At 32.9% G+C, this 16447-nt stretch overlaps 2 protein-coding genes and 1 long non-coding RNA gene across 9 annotated transcripts; 2 read left to right on the top strand and 1 right to left on the bottom strand.

Moving 5' to 3' along the window:
• The first annotated feature begins 330 nt into the window (after positions 1–330).
• LOC111310241 (beta-hexosaminidase 1-like) lies at positions 331–6887 on the top strand. Its single transcript, XM_022909494.2, has 15 exons — positions 331–782; positions 869–952; positions 1401–1436; positions 1742–1853; positions 1958–2028; positions 2175–2305; positions 2483–2499; positions 2750–2798; positions 3170–3270; positions 4272–4331; positions 4484–4517; positions 4835–4933; positions 5264–5323; positions 5421–5671; positions 6478–6887. The coding sequence occupies exons 1-15, from the start codon at positions 423–425 to the stop codon at positions 6651–6653; spliced, it is 1641 nt and encodes a 546-aa protein (XP_022765229.2). The 5' UTR covers positions 331–422; the 3' UTR covers positions 6654–6887.
• A 160-nt stretch (positions 6888–7047) lies between these two features.
• Positions 7048–9266, bottom strand: LOC149513338 (uncharacterized). Of its 3 annotated transcripts, none has more exons than XR_016330322.1 (3): positions 8708–9266; positions 7545–8203; positions 7048–7165 (listed from the first exon to the last, which is right to left on the bottom strand). It is a non-coding gene; the product is annotated as an uncharacterized LOC149513338 (long non-coding RNA). The 3 variants fall into 3 exon arrangements; XR_016330323.1 differs by having other exon boundaries at positions 7088–8203; positions 8708–8767; positions 8853–9266; XR_016330324.1 differs by having other exon boundaries at positions 7088–7622; positions 8708–8767; positions 8853–9266.
• A 1721-nt stretch (positions 9267–10987) lies between these two features.
• On the top strand, positions 10988–16209 carry LOC111310240 (protein-tyrosine-phosphatase MKP1-like). Of its 5 annotated transcripts, none has more exons than XM_022909490.2 (4): positions 10988–11102; positions 11354–14227; positions 15091–15275; positions 15863–16209. In XM_022909490.2, the coding sequence occupies exons 2-3, from the start codon at positions 11726–11728 to the stop codon at positions 15145–15147; spliced, it is 2559 nt and encodes an 852-aa protein (XP_022765225.1). In that variant the 5' UTR covers positions 10988–11102; positions 11354–11725; the 3' UTR covers positions 15148–15275; positions 15863–16209. The 5 variants fall into 5 exon arrangements, with proteins under 5 accessions (XP_022765225.1, XP_022765227.1, XP_022765226.1 ...); XM_022909492.2 differs by having other exon boundaries at positions 15837–16209; XM_022909491.2 differs by having other exon boundaries at positions 15091–15383.
• The last annotated feature ends 238 nt before the right edge of the window (positions 16210–16447 follow it).

The raw sequence follows: 16447 nt of genomic DNA, 5'->3' as shown, positions 1-16447 counted from the left end.
TATAAATTAATAAAAATTAAATTTAATTAAATAGATAAAATTTGATTTGAACGAAATAATTTTAAAGAATATCAATTTAAATCAAATTTTAAAAATTTACAACGTTATATTTTATTTAAAAAACTCAAATCGAATCAAAGAGATGATCCGAATCAATTATAATTCAACGAAAAAAAAAATCTTATCTCTGAACATCAACAGTAAAAACAGAAAAACAAAACAGTGAAACACTGTGAAACTTTACTTTCACATCACTCCACAGTTACAAACACTTGTCCGGTCCCCTCTTTTTGTCCCGCACTTATGAATTATCATTCAACTCTTTGTCCTCTTTGTCAATTCCCCAAAACCAACCCCTTCAAAGCTTCAACCTTCTCTCTAAAAAAAAAAAAAAAAAAACCCAAAAATCTCCCCAAATTAAAATGATACCATTTTCTCAAAAACCCCATTTAAAATTCAGTTGCATTATATTATTACTTTGTGTTTCTCAGCTTGTAGTTTTAAATTCTGGGTTTGCGTTAGATGAGTCATTGACATATATTTGGCCTTTGCCATCTGAGTTTACTTTTGGCAATGAAACTTTGACTGTGGACCCAACTCTGTCTCTGTCTGTCTCAGGGAAAGGAGGGGAATTGAAGATTTTGAGGGAAGGATTTAATAGATATAAGAAGATTATATTTAAACATGTTTTTGGGGTTTCAATTTTTGAGAAATTGAGAGGGATAAGATCTGTTTATGATATTAGTGAATTGAAAATCACTGTGAATTCAGATAGTGAAGAGGTGAGCTGGTAACTCTTTTTTTTTTTAATTCAATTAAAAATATATATATTTTTGTATTGGTGATTGGTTTGGTTTTATCATGGCAGCTTCAATTGGGTGTGGATGAGAGTTATACGTTGTTTGTGGCAAAGAATGATGGGCAATCTATTGTTGGGGAGGCAACAATTGAGGTAAAGTTTGAGAGTTTGAGTTTTATGAGGTATATATTGTATTGATGATCAGATGGAGTATAAGCTGGGAACTAGCTTTCGATGTCGGTGCTTACTGTTTAGTAGTGTCTTTGGTGGTGTGTTTAGTGTAATGAGTTTATTGGCATTCCTAGGTGTGAGTATGTGATTAAAATATACTTAGATTAATGATTGATTTGAATTAACCTTATGAAATTATTAAATAACAAATTCTGTGGGTATTCTTTAGATAACGGCTCATCGACAGTTATCCTTGCAATGCCAGGATTAAGTATGCTTAGTTTTGATTTTTCCAATTTTCAAGTATAAAATTCATCTTTATTGGACTAAATGTAATATGAGGATTATTTCCAAAGGTGAGTCAACTTGCATTAAGTAAATGTGCGATGATGGCTGATATTTACTTCTCTTTCTGTCTCTCTTTTGGCAGGCAAATACTGTTTATGGTGCATTAAGAGGGTTGGAGGTATGCAGTCAATTGTTTACTTTTATGCTGAACTAGTTACGTGGTACATTGTTAGTGTATGTAATCTTTGAGGGTGTTGTTCCCAAAGGTAAATATGGGACAAAAACATACCAATAAATTGGTGAAATACTCTCTTTCCTTCCTAACACAGCTCAATTCGACCATACTTATATATTGGTGATGTATATTACTTCCTTTTGTTAGGAAAATTCTTGGAATTATTTTCTCTTTAAGGCACATTCTTGTGATACATTGGATTGAAGTCTTATATGTCTCTTCCCTCATTCTCTTTTATAATGTTCCAGACATTCAGCCAATTGTGTGCTTTCGATTATGGGACTAAATCAGTTAATGTATACAAAGCACCATGGTACATCAAAGACAAGCCAAGGTTTGCATATCGTGGGCTTTTGCTTGGTAAGCCTCACTTCTTTTTGCAACACAAAGAGCTACTAATTTTTGTTTTAAATAATAGCTTCTGGAATAGTACTTGATACCATTGTGTATGCAATCTGTTACAGATACATCAAGGCACTATTTTCCGATTGATGTCATTAAGCAGATAATTGAATCTATGTCTTATGCTAAACTTGTAAGAAATGCTTTGAGCTGTTATTTTTTTTATCTGTCCTGTATTTCACAGTTGGAATTCATTTGAGCCCTCACAAGATTATTGCACCATCTTTATTTCTCGAGTTTTTTACATGCCATTCTGATATTGAGTATTGCATTCAGTAGAATGTCTTTCATTGGCACATCATAGATGAACAGTCATTTCCTCTAGAAGTACCTTCATATCCAAATTTGTGGAATGGTGCTTATACAAAATGGGAGCGCTATACGGTTGAGGATGCAAGTGAAATTGTTAGGTATGATACATATAACTTATAAATCATGAGATACCTTCCCTGCTACAAAACTTCTAAAAGCTTCATCACGTGTGCTTCTTTTTTCCTTTTTGAATTTTTTTGGCATTGCATGCTTCTTGCTCAGACAGACCCTAATTGTTTACTTTCTGTTTCATATTTTCATGCACCAATTTGAAGCTTCGCCAAAATGAGAGGTGAGATTGATCTTTCAAGTTTATTGACAGTGTAAATAAAACGTTTTAGCCATTTTCTAGGGGTGTCTGGATTACTCTTTATCCAACCCCTCTTTTCCTTCTAATTTAAATTTATAGTTACGTTATGTGATTTGATGGTTAAAGAATAGTGCAATATCTTGAAACAATTAAAAAAGCATGTAAGAGTGCTGGTTTCCTGCTGTATATACTGGGATAACTTTTCTTATCATTTTTGCATGGTGTATGGCAGGCATCCATGTAATGGCGGAAGTAGATGTCCCCGGTCATGCAGAGTCATGGTAAGAATGCCAATTATTGTCTTAGGCTGATATGATATCATTCTATTGTGAGACTCTGAGTACATGAAACTTTTTTTTCTTTGAGTATTTCTTTTTGTAAAATCCATCATTTGGCGGTTGAAATCTTGTGGTTTTTTTCATAATCATGCAATGAGAAGGACATAGTTTCTTGGCTAAACATATCTAACTGGAAATTTGAACAGTACCAAATATGAAGGATGCTTTGTTTTTACTCTTTTTTTTTCTTCAAGAAAAGAAATGGAAGAATGTTATCTCAATTTGCATGTTGGCTTTATATTTCTTGTTCAGTTCACTTATTTCTTAATTGGCACCTCAATCCTGGATTTAAACTGACCTACTTGTTTGTGTAGGGGAGCCGGGTATCCTGATCTTTGGCCTTCTTCTTCCTGCAGAGAGCCACTTGATGTTTCAAAAAATTTTACTTTTGATTTGATTTCTGGCATTCTGTCAGGTTAAGCTCCATGAAAACCTTTCCCTCAGTGATATTAGTGATTTCTGCATTTGTGCTAGTTTTGTGGATCAACATTTATCTTTTCAACATGCTAATGATAAGAATCATTGTTGTTGCACTTGATATTATTGTGTAAATCTTAACATAGCAGGTTAGTTGATTATCGATTCGATCGGTTCACCTGTAGACATAGACTGCTGGATTTTCGGTTTCCCAAGTTATAGAAATTGTAGTCTTTGATTGAACTGTTAGGATCTTTACCAGGGTCAATAAGAAATATTACATACTTTTTGGAAAAAAAATCCTATGGTTAAAATTTTTGAGCATGTAATCTTCTTTTGGCTTCATTTTGGTATAAAGCAGATGGTAGAAGATCTGATTGTAAATTATATATCATGACTAGAGATGATTTTACAATGATTAATGTCACTGAATTCGGAAGTTAAATTTGGGACTGCTGATGACTCGGTTACTGTTTATGCATGAGAACTAAATGATATAGTATGAAAACAAAACATTTTTGGATTTGGTAGGGAAATAAAATTGTAGTCAACTGTCAACATGCCCAGTTAACTAAGTAAAATCATTTTTCTGCAAAACGATTTTAAAGAAGTTTGATAATATAAAGTTCAGTCTGGCTCCGATTGTAGGTCTTGCATCCTATGCATGAGAACGACTTCATGCTGAATCTTGATAATCTGAAAATTTTATCCCCAATATAACTATTTACATTGTTATTTTAGGTTAAGTTCCTTTTTTTACAAAAATAATTGCCAAACTAAGCTCCAAATGTTAGGAAAATTGAAGCAAACCCGTATTTTGATTTTGCTGGAAGTAGAATGATATGAGCTTCAGCCAAGGTTTTGTTATTCACGGCATGTACTACCCTATATACGGACACAAATTGTTCACAGATGCTTTATCAAATAACAATCACTTTTCTCATTTGCCATATAGCCTCTCGGTTGTGTAAATTTATAATCAAATTTTGTCTTTTACAGATATCAGAAAAATTTTCCCATTTGAGCTCTTCCACTTGGGTGGTGATGAGGTTAATACAGGTTGGTGGAGTGGCTTTCTTGCTAAGAAACATCTCTGTCATCTCTTTGTTAAAACATGCAACTATGTGCTTCCCACTTTTTAGGTTGAAAGCAAAATTGTTTGTACTGCCTTTCAAAGTTTATTAATACCAGCACTATTTGTTATTTGACAGATTGCTGGGTCTCGACTCCACATGTAAAGCAGTGGTACATGCCTCACTTTTTTTTGTCATTCGACTTTACTTTTTATATGATGATTCGTTATCTCTAAGTAACTGTTACATAAATCAAGCTTGATGAGGATAATAGGAATTTAGCCATTCAATGTTTTTATATGATGATTCGTTATCTCTAAGTAACTGTTACATAAATCAAGCTTGATGAGGATAATAGTAATTTAGCCATTCAATGTTGTTGTTATGCTGGGATTAAGCTGTAACATAATGCAAGCTGTGCCATCCTATAAAACATTAATCTGAAGAAAACAATTGCTCAAACCATTAATCTGATGGAAACAATTGCAGGCTCAACGATCGCAATATGACTGCTAAGGATGCATATCAATATTTTGTACTCAAAGCTCAAGAAATGGCAATCTCAAAAGAATGGACACCTGTCAATTGGTATGTCTTTATCCTTGCTATAAACTTGCTATTAATGTTCTAAGCATAACTTTGCTTTTAGATCTTTCCTGCCAAGTTGTTGGGTCTAGTCCCATTTCTTCTCACTATGTTCTCAATAAGATATCTTAAAAGTTGTGGGATAGATGTAGCAAAATCAATATAAAGTAATTTGCTTAAAAGTTAAAAATGCGCGTGGCCTTCAAAAGTAAATAGAAAAATCAGCTATCAAAAGATTATTTTGCATTACTGTTTCATTTTCTGTAAATATTTACTTATTTTTTCCTTAAAACGATATGAATATCTGAAAAATCTGAATATTCTTCATCTCAGGGAAGAGACCTTCAATGCTTTTGCATCAAATCTTAATCCACGGACTGTGGTTCATAACTGGTGGGTTTTAAACTTTTTAAGTTTTAACTGAAAAGGGTCTCATGCAAGAAGTTTTACTTTGTATTACAAGCATGAATGATTTTATCTGCTGCTGTAGGTTGGGCCCTGGGGTTTGTCCAAAGGCTGTTGCAAAAGGATTCAGATGCATTTTCAGCAATCAAGGTGTTTGGTATCTTGACCATCTAGATGTTCCTTGGGGTCAAGTCTACAATGCTGAGCCACTAGAAGGAATAAATAATGTGTCCGAGCAAAACCTTGTTCTTGGAGGAGAAGTTTGCATGTGGGGCGAGACAGCTGATACCTCAAATGTTCAGCAAACAATATGGCCTCGAGCTGCTGCAGCTGCAGGTATTTTATATGCTTTTTCCTTGACATCATTGTTGTCTTATTAACCTTAGATGCACAAGTCATGCTTTGTCTTTTTAAAGATATGGTCCTCTTTTTGGACACTAAATACCTGATCCTGACCCAAAACATCAACAAGAAAACAAGAAGCATTAGGCACATAGTTTCTTTTTAACTAGAAAAAAGGTGCCTTCCATAGGATCCAATAAATTAGTGATTACTTAGAATTGCTATAAGTCTGCCACTTTCCTCTGTTTGAAATACATGTTCTAGGATGGAAATGATATGACTTTTCAAGGCAGTCCCTTTTCTTATCGTTTGTCGAGGAAAGAAAATCATTTCAACCATTTGGAATGCCATAATGCCCTTCTTTTGTATGTCCTAATCATTTTGTATTATGACTTTTTGATTCTCTATATGCTCTTTTTTGTTGTGGATGTGAATGCTTTTAGATGGGAAAAAATGATTAAGGAGCCCACATAAGAATTATCTTTGACAAGGGAAGAGATAAAAGGAAATACAAAGGTGAAAGAAAGAGTAACCAAATTGCTTGAGTTACTGTCTACAGCCCGATTCATCCCCTGTAATGATGCTAAATAGACTATTTTTTTTTCTATTTTTAGGTAAAATTGTGTTAGATGTGGTTAAGCATTTAGGGCGAGCAACTAAATTGCATATTACTACATATCCTGTTGGATTCAATCATTCAAGTCACTTACATTGACACAACTCGTTGTGACCTTTCGTATTAGGGATAAAAACTATTCATTTTTTGATAATGCCATTACTTTCACTTTTTCTTCCTATAGAACGCTTGTGGAGCAAAAGGGAGGCTGTATCTGCACGAAATATGACTTTAACTGCACTGCCTCGGTTCCATTACTTCAGATGCCTACTGAATAGGAGAGGGATTCAAGCTGCTCCAGCCTCAAATGAATATGCTCGACGCCCTCCAACTGGTCCTGGATCATGCTATGAGCAATAATTCTTCTGTTTGTTACCTATGAAGTTGCTATAATTTTTCTGAAGTTGCTTGTATCGGCTCTTGTATAATATATAAAGTACGTTCCAAAGCTTAAATTGTTACCTTTTCAGCATTTTAGAATAGTCCGTAGGTGTTCATTTCGTGTTGTGCTATCTTCGGTTTGATGTTGGGATTATCACTCTGAATTTAAGTTTATACCTGGTTATGCCAGAGCATTCCCGGTTTGTTTGACTAGTTATTATCTCCATGATATGGCAGGGTTGATGCTTCTGGCTATACTTTCAAGCATGAACTCCATATAGATAAAATCATCAGTTTCAAGCTTAAAATGACAAATGCATATAAATTTTTCTGCAATTTGCCATATTTCTTCAGCTTCATTTAATCTCCCATACGAAACTTGCTTTCCCCCAAGATTCCCTTCTAAACAGTTGGCGCAAGTTTTCAATGGCTGGTAGAAGAAATTTTACCAGTTTTTTGACTTGGGGAAAGTTTGTTCAACTTCAAATATCCTACAGAAGGAACTTTAGAAATCTGTTAGACTCAATGACAATATAGTTTGAAATGTAAGCTTGAAGTATATCTGATAATTTTAAATACGATATGATAATAGGATACAAAAGTAATATAAAAAAAATAAAAGTGATATTTTAAAAAATTTTAGTAAAAAATTATATGAATTTAAAAAAAATAAAAAATATTTTATATTTAACGCGTTGATATAAATTTGATATGTCAATTTTTATATTTTATACGTGTTTGACAATAAATAAATATGAGATATATATATGAATTGTCAGATTTAACTTTGAGTCAATTTCACTTGTCTAACTTGTTCAATAATTTAGAAAAACCCACTTTTATCTAACTTGTTCAATAATTTAGAAAAACCTGCCAAGGCAATGAAAATTGATGCAGACTTGGACTTCAAGTTTGTTGTTTCTTTGAATTCCATACACTGGCTTTTGACTGCACGATCAAAGAAATTAAGACCAAAAGAAGCATTTGCTTGAAAAATAATAAAGCAAAGAAAATCCTGATTCATTAGCATACTTGATGAACTGATTCACACGGCACTGCCTCTATTCTATTTTAGGGTAATGAGAGAAGACAAATTTTCCAAGTTTTTCTTTGCTTGACTGACTTCCTGGCTGGAATTCCGGGGTCATTCAATATGATAATTCAAAGGGAATTCTCAATGAAATAATTTCAACCTTTTAACCCCTTGAAAAAGCAAGAATAGAAGGCTTTAATTAATCATGACTAACTCTTTTTATTTTAATTAATACGAGAGAATGCATCTTTAAATTCATTTGAGATAAGAATAATCTGACATTCTATTGTCAGATCACTCGACATTGGCAAATGAATTATTTTTAATTTTGAACATTTATGCTTATTCTTTGTATATATTCACACTTCCAAGTGTTTACTACCTATATGAGCAAATTTCAATGGCCAAAACTCCAAATGTCTAAACAGTGGGCTGCAGCAGGTAGGGCTCAAAGTTTAATTCTCGATTGCATCAGCAACTTTGGCTTTCATTGTTTCTGCCAGAAAATGTGAAAATGATGTTTCACCAACTCTCCATAAGAGCATCAAAAAGAAGGCCTATAGGTCAAAACCAAATCATGCAAACAATATGGATGCTTGTCATCTCAACTTTGCACATTATAGCAAAAAACCAACAACTTGAATTCTCTCCTTTAAGACTGATCGAGTTCCTTCTTATCCAGTTCTTTAGAAGCTTTAAGCTTTAAGCTTTATCTAATCATATTGTATTCAAATTCATATATAATAGTTTATACTTAGAAATAAATAACTTATAAAACTGAAATTAAGGTGATGATCTCTGAAAAAATTATCATAAAATAATATAATTACGAATATATTCAAGTTTTACATAATTACAACTTCCGCATTGATTCAGGGCATTTGATATTTATATGAAAAAATATATTTTTATATCAGTTTTGTCGTACACTATATTGATTGAAGAGTCTATTTTGGAATCTTAACAAACATCATTGTATTTGGGAAAAGAAAAATCATACCTTGTGACAGCATCTAGGGTTGATAATAATAATCAATAAGGTTTTGAAACAAAGTTTTTCCTGTCATAATCAAATATGAATGTCTAGCTAGAAGAAAACATAGGATACCATATAATAAAACTGATTTTAAGGTTCAATTAATTACCCAATTCTCCAACTCACTTCTATACCTTGAACTAACTTGTAAAATAATCCAGACAATCCTGGAAAAAAAAACAATGAAGAATAATACAAGAAGACTTTTGAACTTTGAATTCCACAGAGCATAAAGCTCTATCTATTATTCCTAGATTCTAAAGCAAACCCAAGTTTAAAGGTTCTCCCTTTGAATGAATTTAGAAGTTAAGACAAAGAAAGAATAACCTTTGCTTGAAGAAAACAGCTTGAAACGTATATATGGAAATATCAATAAAGAATTAAAGATTTGTTATATTTTTCGGATTTCAAAAATTATATAATATATATATGTGTGTATGTCCGTATTGAACACGTACTCGTCTCGAATCGTAAACATTACATTTTCATTTTATGCCAAAACTGATCCATGGAAAATGTTTGTGTTTAGTTGCTGACAATATGCTATTTCCTAATTAAACAGGAAATTTGGGGTCCTACCACATGATGGACCATGTGAAAATTTCATTGTGGTGGGGAACTAATAAATCATTGGATTTAAATTCCCTCGTTTTTTTTTTTTTTTAACCAAAAGTATCAAAAGCTAAACTTGAATATCTTCAACTTGCTTATCTAAATATAAAAAAATAAAAATAAAAATTCAAACTTTTTTTCTTGACTATAATGTTGTTTTTCCTTCTTTTTTTTTTTTTTTTATTAACGTGTTAGCTATTTGAGCTACATTTGTTCAAAGACAATTTATTTTCACTATAAAAAACTTGCAAAATACAATGTATTTTTGCCTTTAGCTTATTCTAAGAGGACCAAATAAAGTTTGAACTTTGAAATCAAGACATATCTAAAGACCAAATCTTAGAAATTTTTTATTTTTATATAAATGTCTTATTGAAGATTTTGAATCCAAGACATAAATTTTTATGATTCTATTATATTTTTAATAGCATGATCCATGACTCCAAAAATAAGAAAAAGCATTAAAATTTTTCAAAATTTTATTTTAGCCATCACAAATTTTCATCAAAACCATTATTTTTGTGTTATTGTAAACCAATTACTCCTTTTTCTCATTTTCTTTGTTTAACTTTTTAAAATATTTCAAAATTATGTCTTTTTTTTTAATATTTAAAACTCTATATTAAAAAAATTTATAAAAAATCTAAACTTTTACTTTTTTATATTTTAAAAATATTTTTATATTTTTTACTTTTTAACATTAAAAATTATGAAAATTTAATTTTAAACCTCGTGAAAATCTATACATAATAAACATTTTGAAACGAAAAGAATATTATAAAATATTTGAAAATATATTCATTTGCTCAAAATTTTGCGTGTCATATTTTTCTTTTTATTATACATTTGCCCATGCTATAATTTATTTAATTTAAATTTCATTATCATTAATTGCCTTAATCATTTAAAGTGCGTGCCATAATTGTACAAAATTAAAAAAAAGAAAACAGAAATTAAATGGCTTGATTGAACTAAACCAAAATTTAATGGCTAAAATGCATATAATGAGAAAGTTTGAAAACTTTTGTCTTTGAGTTCAATAGTTGAGCTATACAATGAGATGATCTTCCAATTGAAAAATAAGTGGAAACATATTCTTTAAAATCATTTTCATAAATTTTGTTTTTCTTTAATTATATACTATCTATTCAATTTTCATTATTTTTTCATTCACTTTTATTAAAAAAAAAACTAAAATTAATGTAATATAAGATATGTAAATAACTTGTATAAATATGATTAGATTTTAATTTTTATTAAATTAATTAAATATTTTTATTCAAGTGAAAAATTTATTTAATATTAAACTGCAAAATTAAAAATTGTTTAATCTTGTTAAGTTTATTTTTTGACATTTAAATATTCATTTTAATGATATGTAACATGTAATTCAATGAAAAAATTGGGTTAAAATCCTTTATATTTCAAAAATATTTTTATTTTAAATTAATTTTAAATTTAAAAATTTGAAGTGTCTTTTAAGATTCTTTTAAATTAGTTGTTGAGTTCTTGAAGGAAAAATTCAGAAAATGTGTACATGTTGACAGATTCACATGTCTGAAAAAAAAAAACCTCACTTTCACTCTCCCTATCACAGTGAAATAAATAAAGAAAAGAGAAAAGAAAATTATTGAAAAAGACTGCTATCCCCCTTCTTCAACCATCCTCCCCTCTCGCCTTTTCATTTATTTTATTATTATTTTCCCTCTCTGTTTCCATGGCTTCTACCTCTTCCTTTCCCTTCCCTGTAAGTCCCAAATCTCCCTTTTTCTTTTCTCTTTGTCTTAAGGCCTTCTTACATATGTCTTTTTTTTTTTTTTAATTTTTGATTTTTTTCTAAAGTTGCCTATATAGATTTGCAGATTAGATTTTCCATTTTTTTCCATTTTAATTAATTTGCCATACTTTGAACTCTGGGGTTCTTTCTTTTTCCTTTACTTTTATTTTTATAAGAGGGGATTTTGATTTACTCTTTTTTTTTTTTTTTTGTATTTGCAGTGACCTTACTTGTTCCTCATGGTTGATCTGTCATGGGTTTTTGATTTCTCCACCTTTTGGGGTTAGTTCTGCTTCTACCATCTCCATTCGTCATTTCAAGTAAGGGTTTTTATTTCCACGTTGGAATTTTTTTCAATGGTTCTAGGTTTTGCCTTAAGATTTATATCGAGGTATTGAAAGTAGGTACGGTGAAAACGGTGAAACTGGTGAAAAGTTAGGGTTTTTATTAGGTTTTTTTGATTTGGGTTATATTTGTTTGATGAGTTTTTGAGGTATTTGTAATGGTGGCAGCATGGTGAATAAGTAGTAGGATTTTATTGGAGCTTTGTGTTTGTTTTGCAATTTTACTGAAGGTGATATTTTGAAGTGGGTATGGTGGGCAAAGAGGATGTTCCTGTTAATCCTAGGGCTCCATCATGCCTGCTTTCTGGGTCTCGGAAAATGTTTTGGCGTTCAGCTTCGTGGTCCTCTTCCCGAACGAGTGGTCAAATTCCTGAAATTGAGGACAAAGATCTAGGAGCAGATCCTAATGGTAATGATGGTAGTAGTAATGGACAAACTCGCAGGTTTCCTCCTCCTCCTTTAACCCCTCGGTCGCAACAGAATTGTAAGGCCAGGTCGTGTTTGCCACCTTTGCAGCCCTTGTCAATTGCACGGAGGAGTTTAGATGAGTGGCCAAAGGCTAGTTCCGATGATCTTGGTGAATGGCCACAGCCGCCGACCCCAAGTGGGAACAAGAGTGGTGAGAGGTTAAAGCTAGATTTATCATCAATTCAGCGTAATAATGATAAGAATGGTGGGCTTCTAAAGAGGGAAAAGATTGCTTTCTTTGATAAAGAATGCTCAAAAGTGGCAGAGCATATTTATCTTGGTGGAGATGCTGTTGCAAGGGACAGGGAAATACTAAAACAAAATGGGATCACTCATGTTTTAAATTGTGTGGGCTTTGTTTGTCCGGAATATTTCAAGGCTGATTTTGTGTACAGAACTTTGTGGTTGCAAGATAGTCCATCAGAGGATATTACTAGCATACTTTATGATGTTTTTGATTATTTTGAGGATGTTAGGGAACAGGGTGGAAGGGTTTTTGTTCATTGCTTCCAGGGGGTATCAAGGTCCACATCATTGGCAATAGCATATCTTATGTGGAGAGAGGGACAGAGTTTTGATGATGCCTTTCAGTACGTAAAGGCTGCAAGAGGAATAGCAGATCCAAATATGGGTTTTGCTTGCCAGTTGTTACAGTGCCAAAAGAGGGTCCATGCATTCCCATTGAGCCCCAGTTCCTTATTGAGGATGTATAGAATTGCACCTCACTCACCTTATGATCCCTTGCACCTAGTCCCTAAAATGCTGAATGATCCTTCTCCTTCTTTGCTGGATTCTAGAGGTGCATTTATTGTTCAAATACCCTCTGCAATATATATTTGGATTGGTAAAAACTGTGAATCTGTCATGGAAAGAGATGCAAGAGGCGCTGTTTGTCAGATTGCTCGGTATGAGAGAGTGCAGGGGCCTATAATAGTGATAAAGGAAGGAGAAGAACCAGCTTATTTTTGGGATCCTTTTTCAAACCTTTTACCTTTGGTGGATAAATCTGGAACTAAAGTTGATGTAGGGGAGTCAGCAGTTAAGATTTGCCCTGGTGAGAGGAAAGTGGAAGCATATAATGTTGATTTTGAGATTTTCCAGAAGGCTATACAGGGAGGTTTTGTCCCTCCATTAGCTTCATCAGAGAATGAACATGAAACCCACCTTCCTGCAAGAGAAAGCAGCTGGAGTATGCTCAGACGTAAGTTTGCCTCTGGTGTAATGAAGGAGTTTGTCTCAGCACCAAAGATATTGCTTTCCAGGGTTTATTCAGATTCAATGATGATAGTTCACGCATCATCACCGTCATCAACATCATCCTCTTCATCTTCATCTTCATCTTCCTCACCTCCTTATCTCTCTCCTGATTCCATATCTTCTGATTCCAGTACTTCTTCAAAATACTTTTCTGAATCCTCCCTGGATTCACCTTCAGCCGTTTCCTGTTCTCTTCCAATTTCTTCTACTTTCTCTAACTTTTCTAACTTATCTCTTGTTTCATCCCAAACTTCTTCTCGCCCCAAATTTAATAGCTCTGAAACTGTCAGTGTCAATCTCACTTCTCAACCTTGTTCTCAGCCTGCATCTTCACCCCTAAAAATGGTTTCACCCTCCCTCGCAGAACGCCGAGGCAGTTTGTCAAAGTCTCTCAAACTGCCAGTGAACGATAATGTTAGAGAAACAAATGATCTGTCATGCTGTATTGTCAAGCAAGATGTGGTCAGGATAAATGATGATACTAGAACATCATACGAGTCAGATATTGAAATTGTCTTTGATTCCAAGCTTGGTGTTAGAAATGGAGGGGATATTTTGATTCAAGGTTCCAGTTTGAAGATATCTCCAGGTAGAAGAGCTAATGCTGACTCACGTGATAAGGAATCTACTTTTGTTAATAGTAATTATGCACCCCAGAGAAATCATCCTCCCCAGGATGGTTTTGTGTCTGCTGTTCCAAATAGGATGGAGGAAAGTATTCCATCATGCCCTGGTGTAGTTCAACCTTTAGTATATCGCTGGCCCAGTATAGAGAAGATGACAAAATTTAATAGAAGCGATCTAGATTCAAAATCTGCTTTTGCAATTTTTTCTCCAGCTACAGTAGTAGGCAAAAATGAAGATAGGATTCTATATTTTTGGATAGGAAGGTCTTTTCATCATGACAAAAGCTTGATTCAGTTAGATAGCAGCAGAGTGATAGGCGATAGAGAAGATATTGACTGGAACCAAGTTGGTTGTGATGTTCTAACTCAAGGGGGTCTGCCGAAGAACACCCCTATTAAGGTATTGGTTAACGTTTGAAGTTCTGGACATTATATTATTTGCTCCTTGTTTTCATGTTTACTTGTTTACGTACGGGTTTATGTTATATATACTGTGACATGTTTGCTTCTGATTTAAGATTTTGAATCCTAGAAGATTGAAGCACCAATAACTGTATATCTAATTTATACTTATTTTGTGTTTTTGATAAAAGAGAACTAATTGGCAACTTTTGTTTGAGGGAAAAGATGGGAGTGATGTTTTATGATTATGAAGCTGTTAGGCCATTAAGTTGCACACCAGATGTATAGGGAATATCATACCTTAAATCATATCTTTTTGCAATTTTGTTTTATTTTGTTTTGTTTTGTTTGTTTGTTTTTTTTTTTTTTAAATAGAAACTACATCTATGTTTAATTTGCTAATACCATAGAAAGAGGGGGGAGCAGTTGCTTCATGGAACTGAATTTTAAAGAGGTCCTACTGTGGTTCTATTCGAGTACTTCCATTCTGCTGGTGACTGTAAGGGCTGGGCTTTCTATTCTATAGATTATCCTTTTAAGCAAGCATTAGACCCATGTCATAGATCATTTGTGATGGGAAATGATTTGCTATTCAAATTAAAGATTTAGTTATGCTTATACCAGAGTAAAATTAAGTTTGATATGTTCAGTTGATGTCTTTTATCTGGATGCAGTTGTAGAGGTGGAATGCTTATTTACATCTATAAAAGAAATTTATAAGATTTTTTAATGAATTCTCTTTTGCAACATATTCTGTTTGATTTTGTTATGTTCTGTTGTTTTCAGCCCACAGAAGAGATGTAATTCAACTGTAGTTCCTTCTAACCTTCTAATATGTACCTTGATATCAATTATGAGCAGATTGTCAAAGAAGATGAAGAACCAACAGAATTTCTTGCATTGCTGAGGACATTGTAGCTCTACCGCAATTAAGGAGAGATTTGCAAACCAGTAGTTTATAGATCATCTACCTGTTTCTTCAAATGGCTTGTTTTTGCTCTGGACTTTTAGGCATCAAGCGTAATTCCCATTGCAAAACCAATGAGGTAGTTAACCTTTTCTCCGGTCATGTCTTCCTGGCAGTATGTAATTCCAGCAAGATTTTCTGCTGTACCTGGGCAATGTGGTTGGTTTAGCAGTTTTTATGCAGATTGGTATGGTTAACTTATACACCACCCTCCCGCCATCTAGTGCATGGAAGGATTTTAAGACACTCCGTATCATATTTCAACTAGGTTAAATTGTTTGCCAATATTCCACAATATTAATTTTCTTATGGTTTTGTAGGCCTCAATTGATCATTAGATGGATAGTTTCTTCTGATAGAATATCAAAATATTGCTTTTGAAAACCAATGTAGTTTAGTATCTTTTTATCGGCTGTGTTTTAGTTACAATTTGTTACCACAGAAAAAAATTGTTCTGTTTTTTTTTTTTTTTTCTTTCCTTCCCATCATTTTAGGTGTTTACTTGGGAGCTAAAATTTGCATATCCCTCTCATTGTTAACATGAAAGCATGAATAACACCCTTGTGCAACTATTTTAATTTGGCTGTGCTAGTCTTTTGCATGTTTTCTTTTCATAATTCTCTTTACTTTGGATGTCAAGGTGTCTGTGATGCTTGCACTTTGCAGGGAACTGGTTTTTGGAAAAGACGGCATGGCAATTCACCTGGTTATACAGCACCATAGCACCATCAAAACCGATAATCATTTGTTTCGACAGACTTTTATTGTATATTCAGTGTTATTAGAATCAAATGCTGAAATCTAGTTCCAATCGAAATAGATACACTGTAATTTCCCTTCTGTGGGCTAGGTACTTTTTATTTTTATAATTCTCATAACTGTTTAATTCAAAACTTTCTTTGAAGGCAGTTTCTAGCAGGATCTTTCCAAGGCAAATGCTGGATTCCAAAACTGGATATCATTTTATTCTTCTTATATTCATTTATAATATTTGTTAATGTTATCTAGAGCAACATTTCAGGGTTCTTTAATTAAATGAACTTAATAAAGTTCGGTAATGTCTGATTCATTTACATCTCTTTTTTATAATTTTCTTCATCTGGTGAGAAAAAAAAAAAGAGAACAAGATTAGGTTTGAGTTATTACCTTTGCAGTAACAGATTCGACTAACCTTTAGTGATTGGGTTGATTTGTAGTGGAAGATTATCCTAATAAAAGAAACTCCATTAATGCTGAATGGCAGTGCAAACT

The sequence above is a fragment of the Durio zibethinus genome, chromosome 19, assembly GCF_047325235.1.
Source record: "Durio zibethinus cultivar Kanyao isolate XHJ-2024 chromosome 19, ASM4732523v1, whole genome shotgun sequence".
Taxonomy (NCBI): Eukaryota; Viridiplantae; Streptophyta; class Magnoliopsida; order Malvales; family Malvaceae; genus Durio; species Durio zibethinus.
The sequence above is the reverse complement of the archived record's forward strand: the minus strand, read 5'-3'. Positions and strand labels throughout refer to the sequence as shown.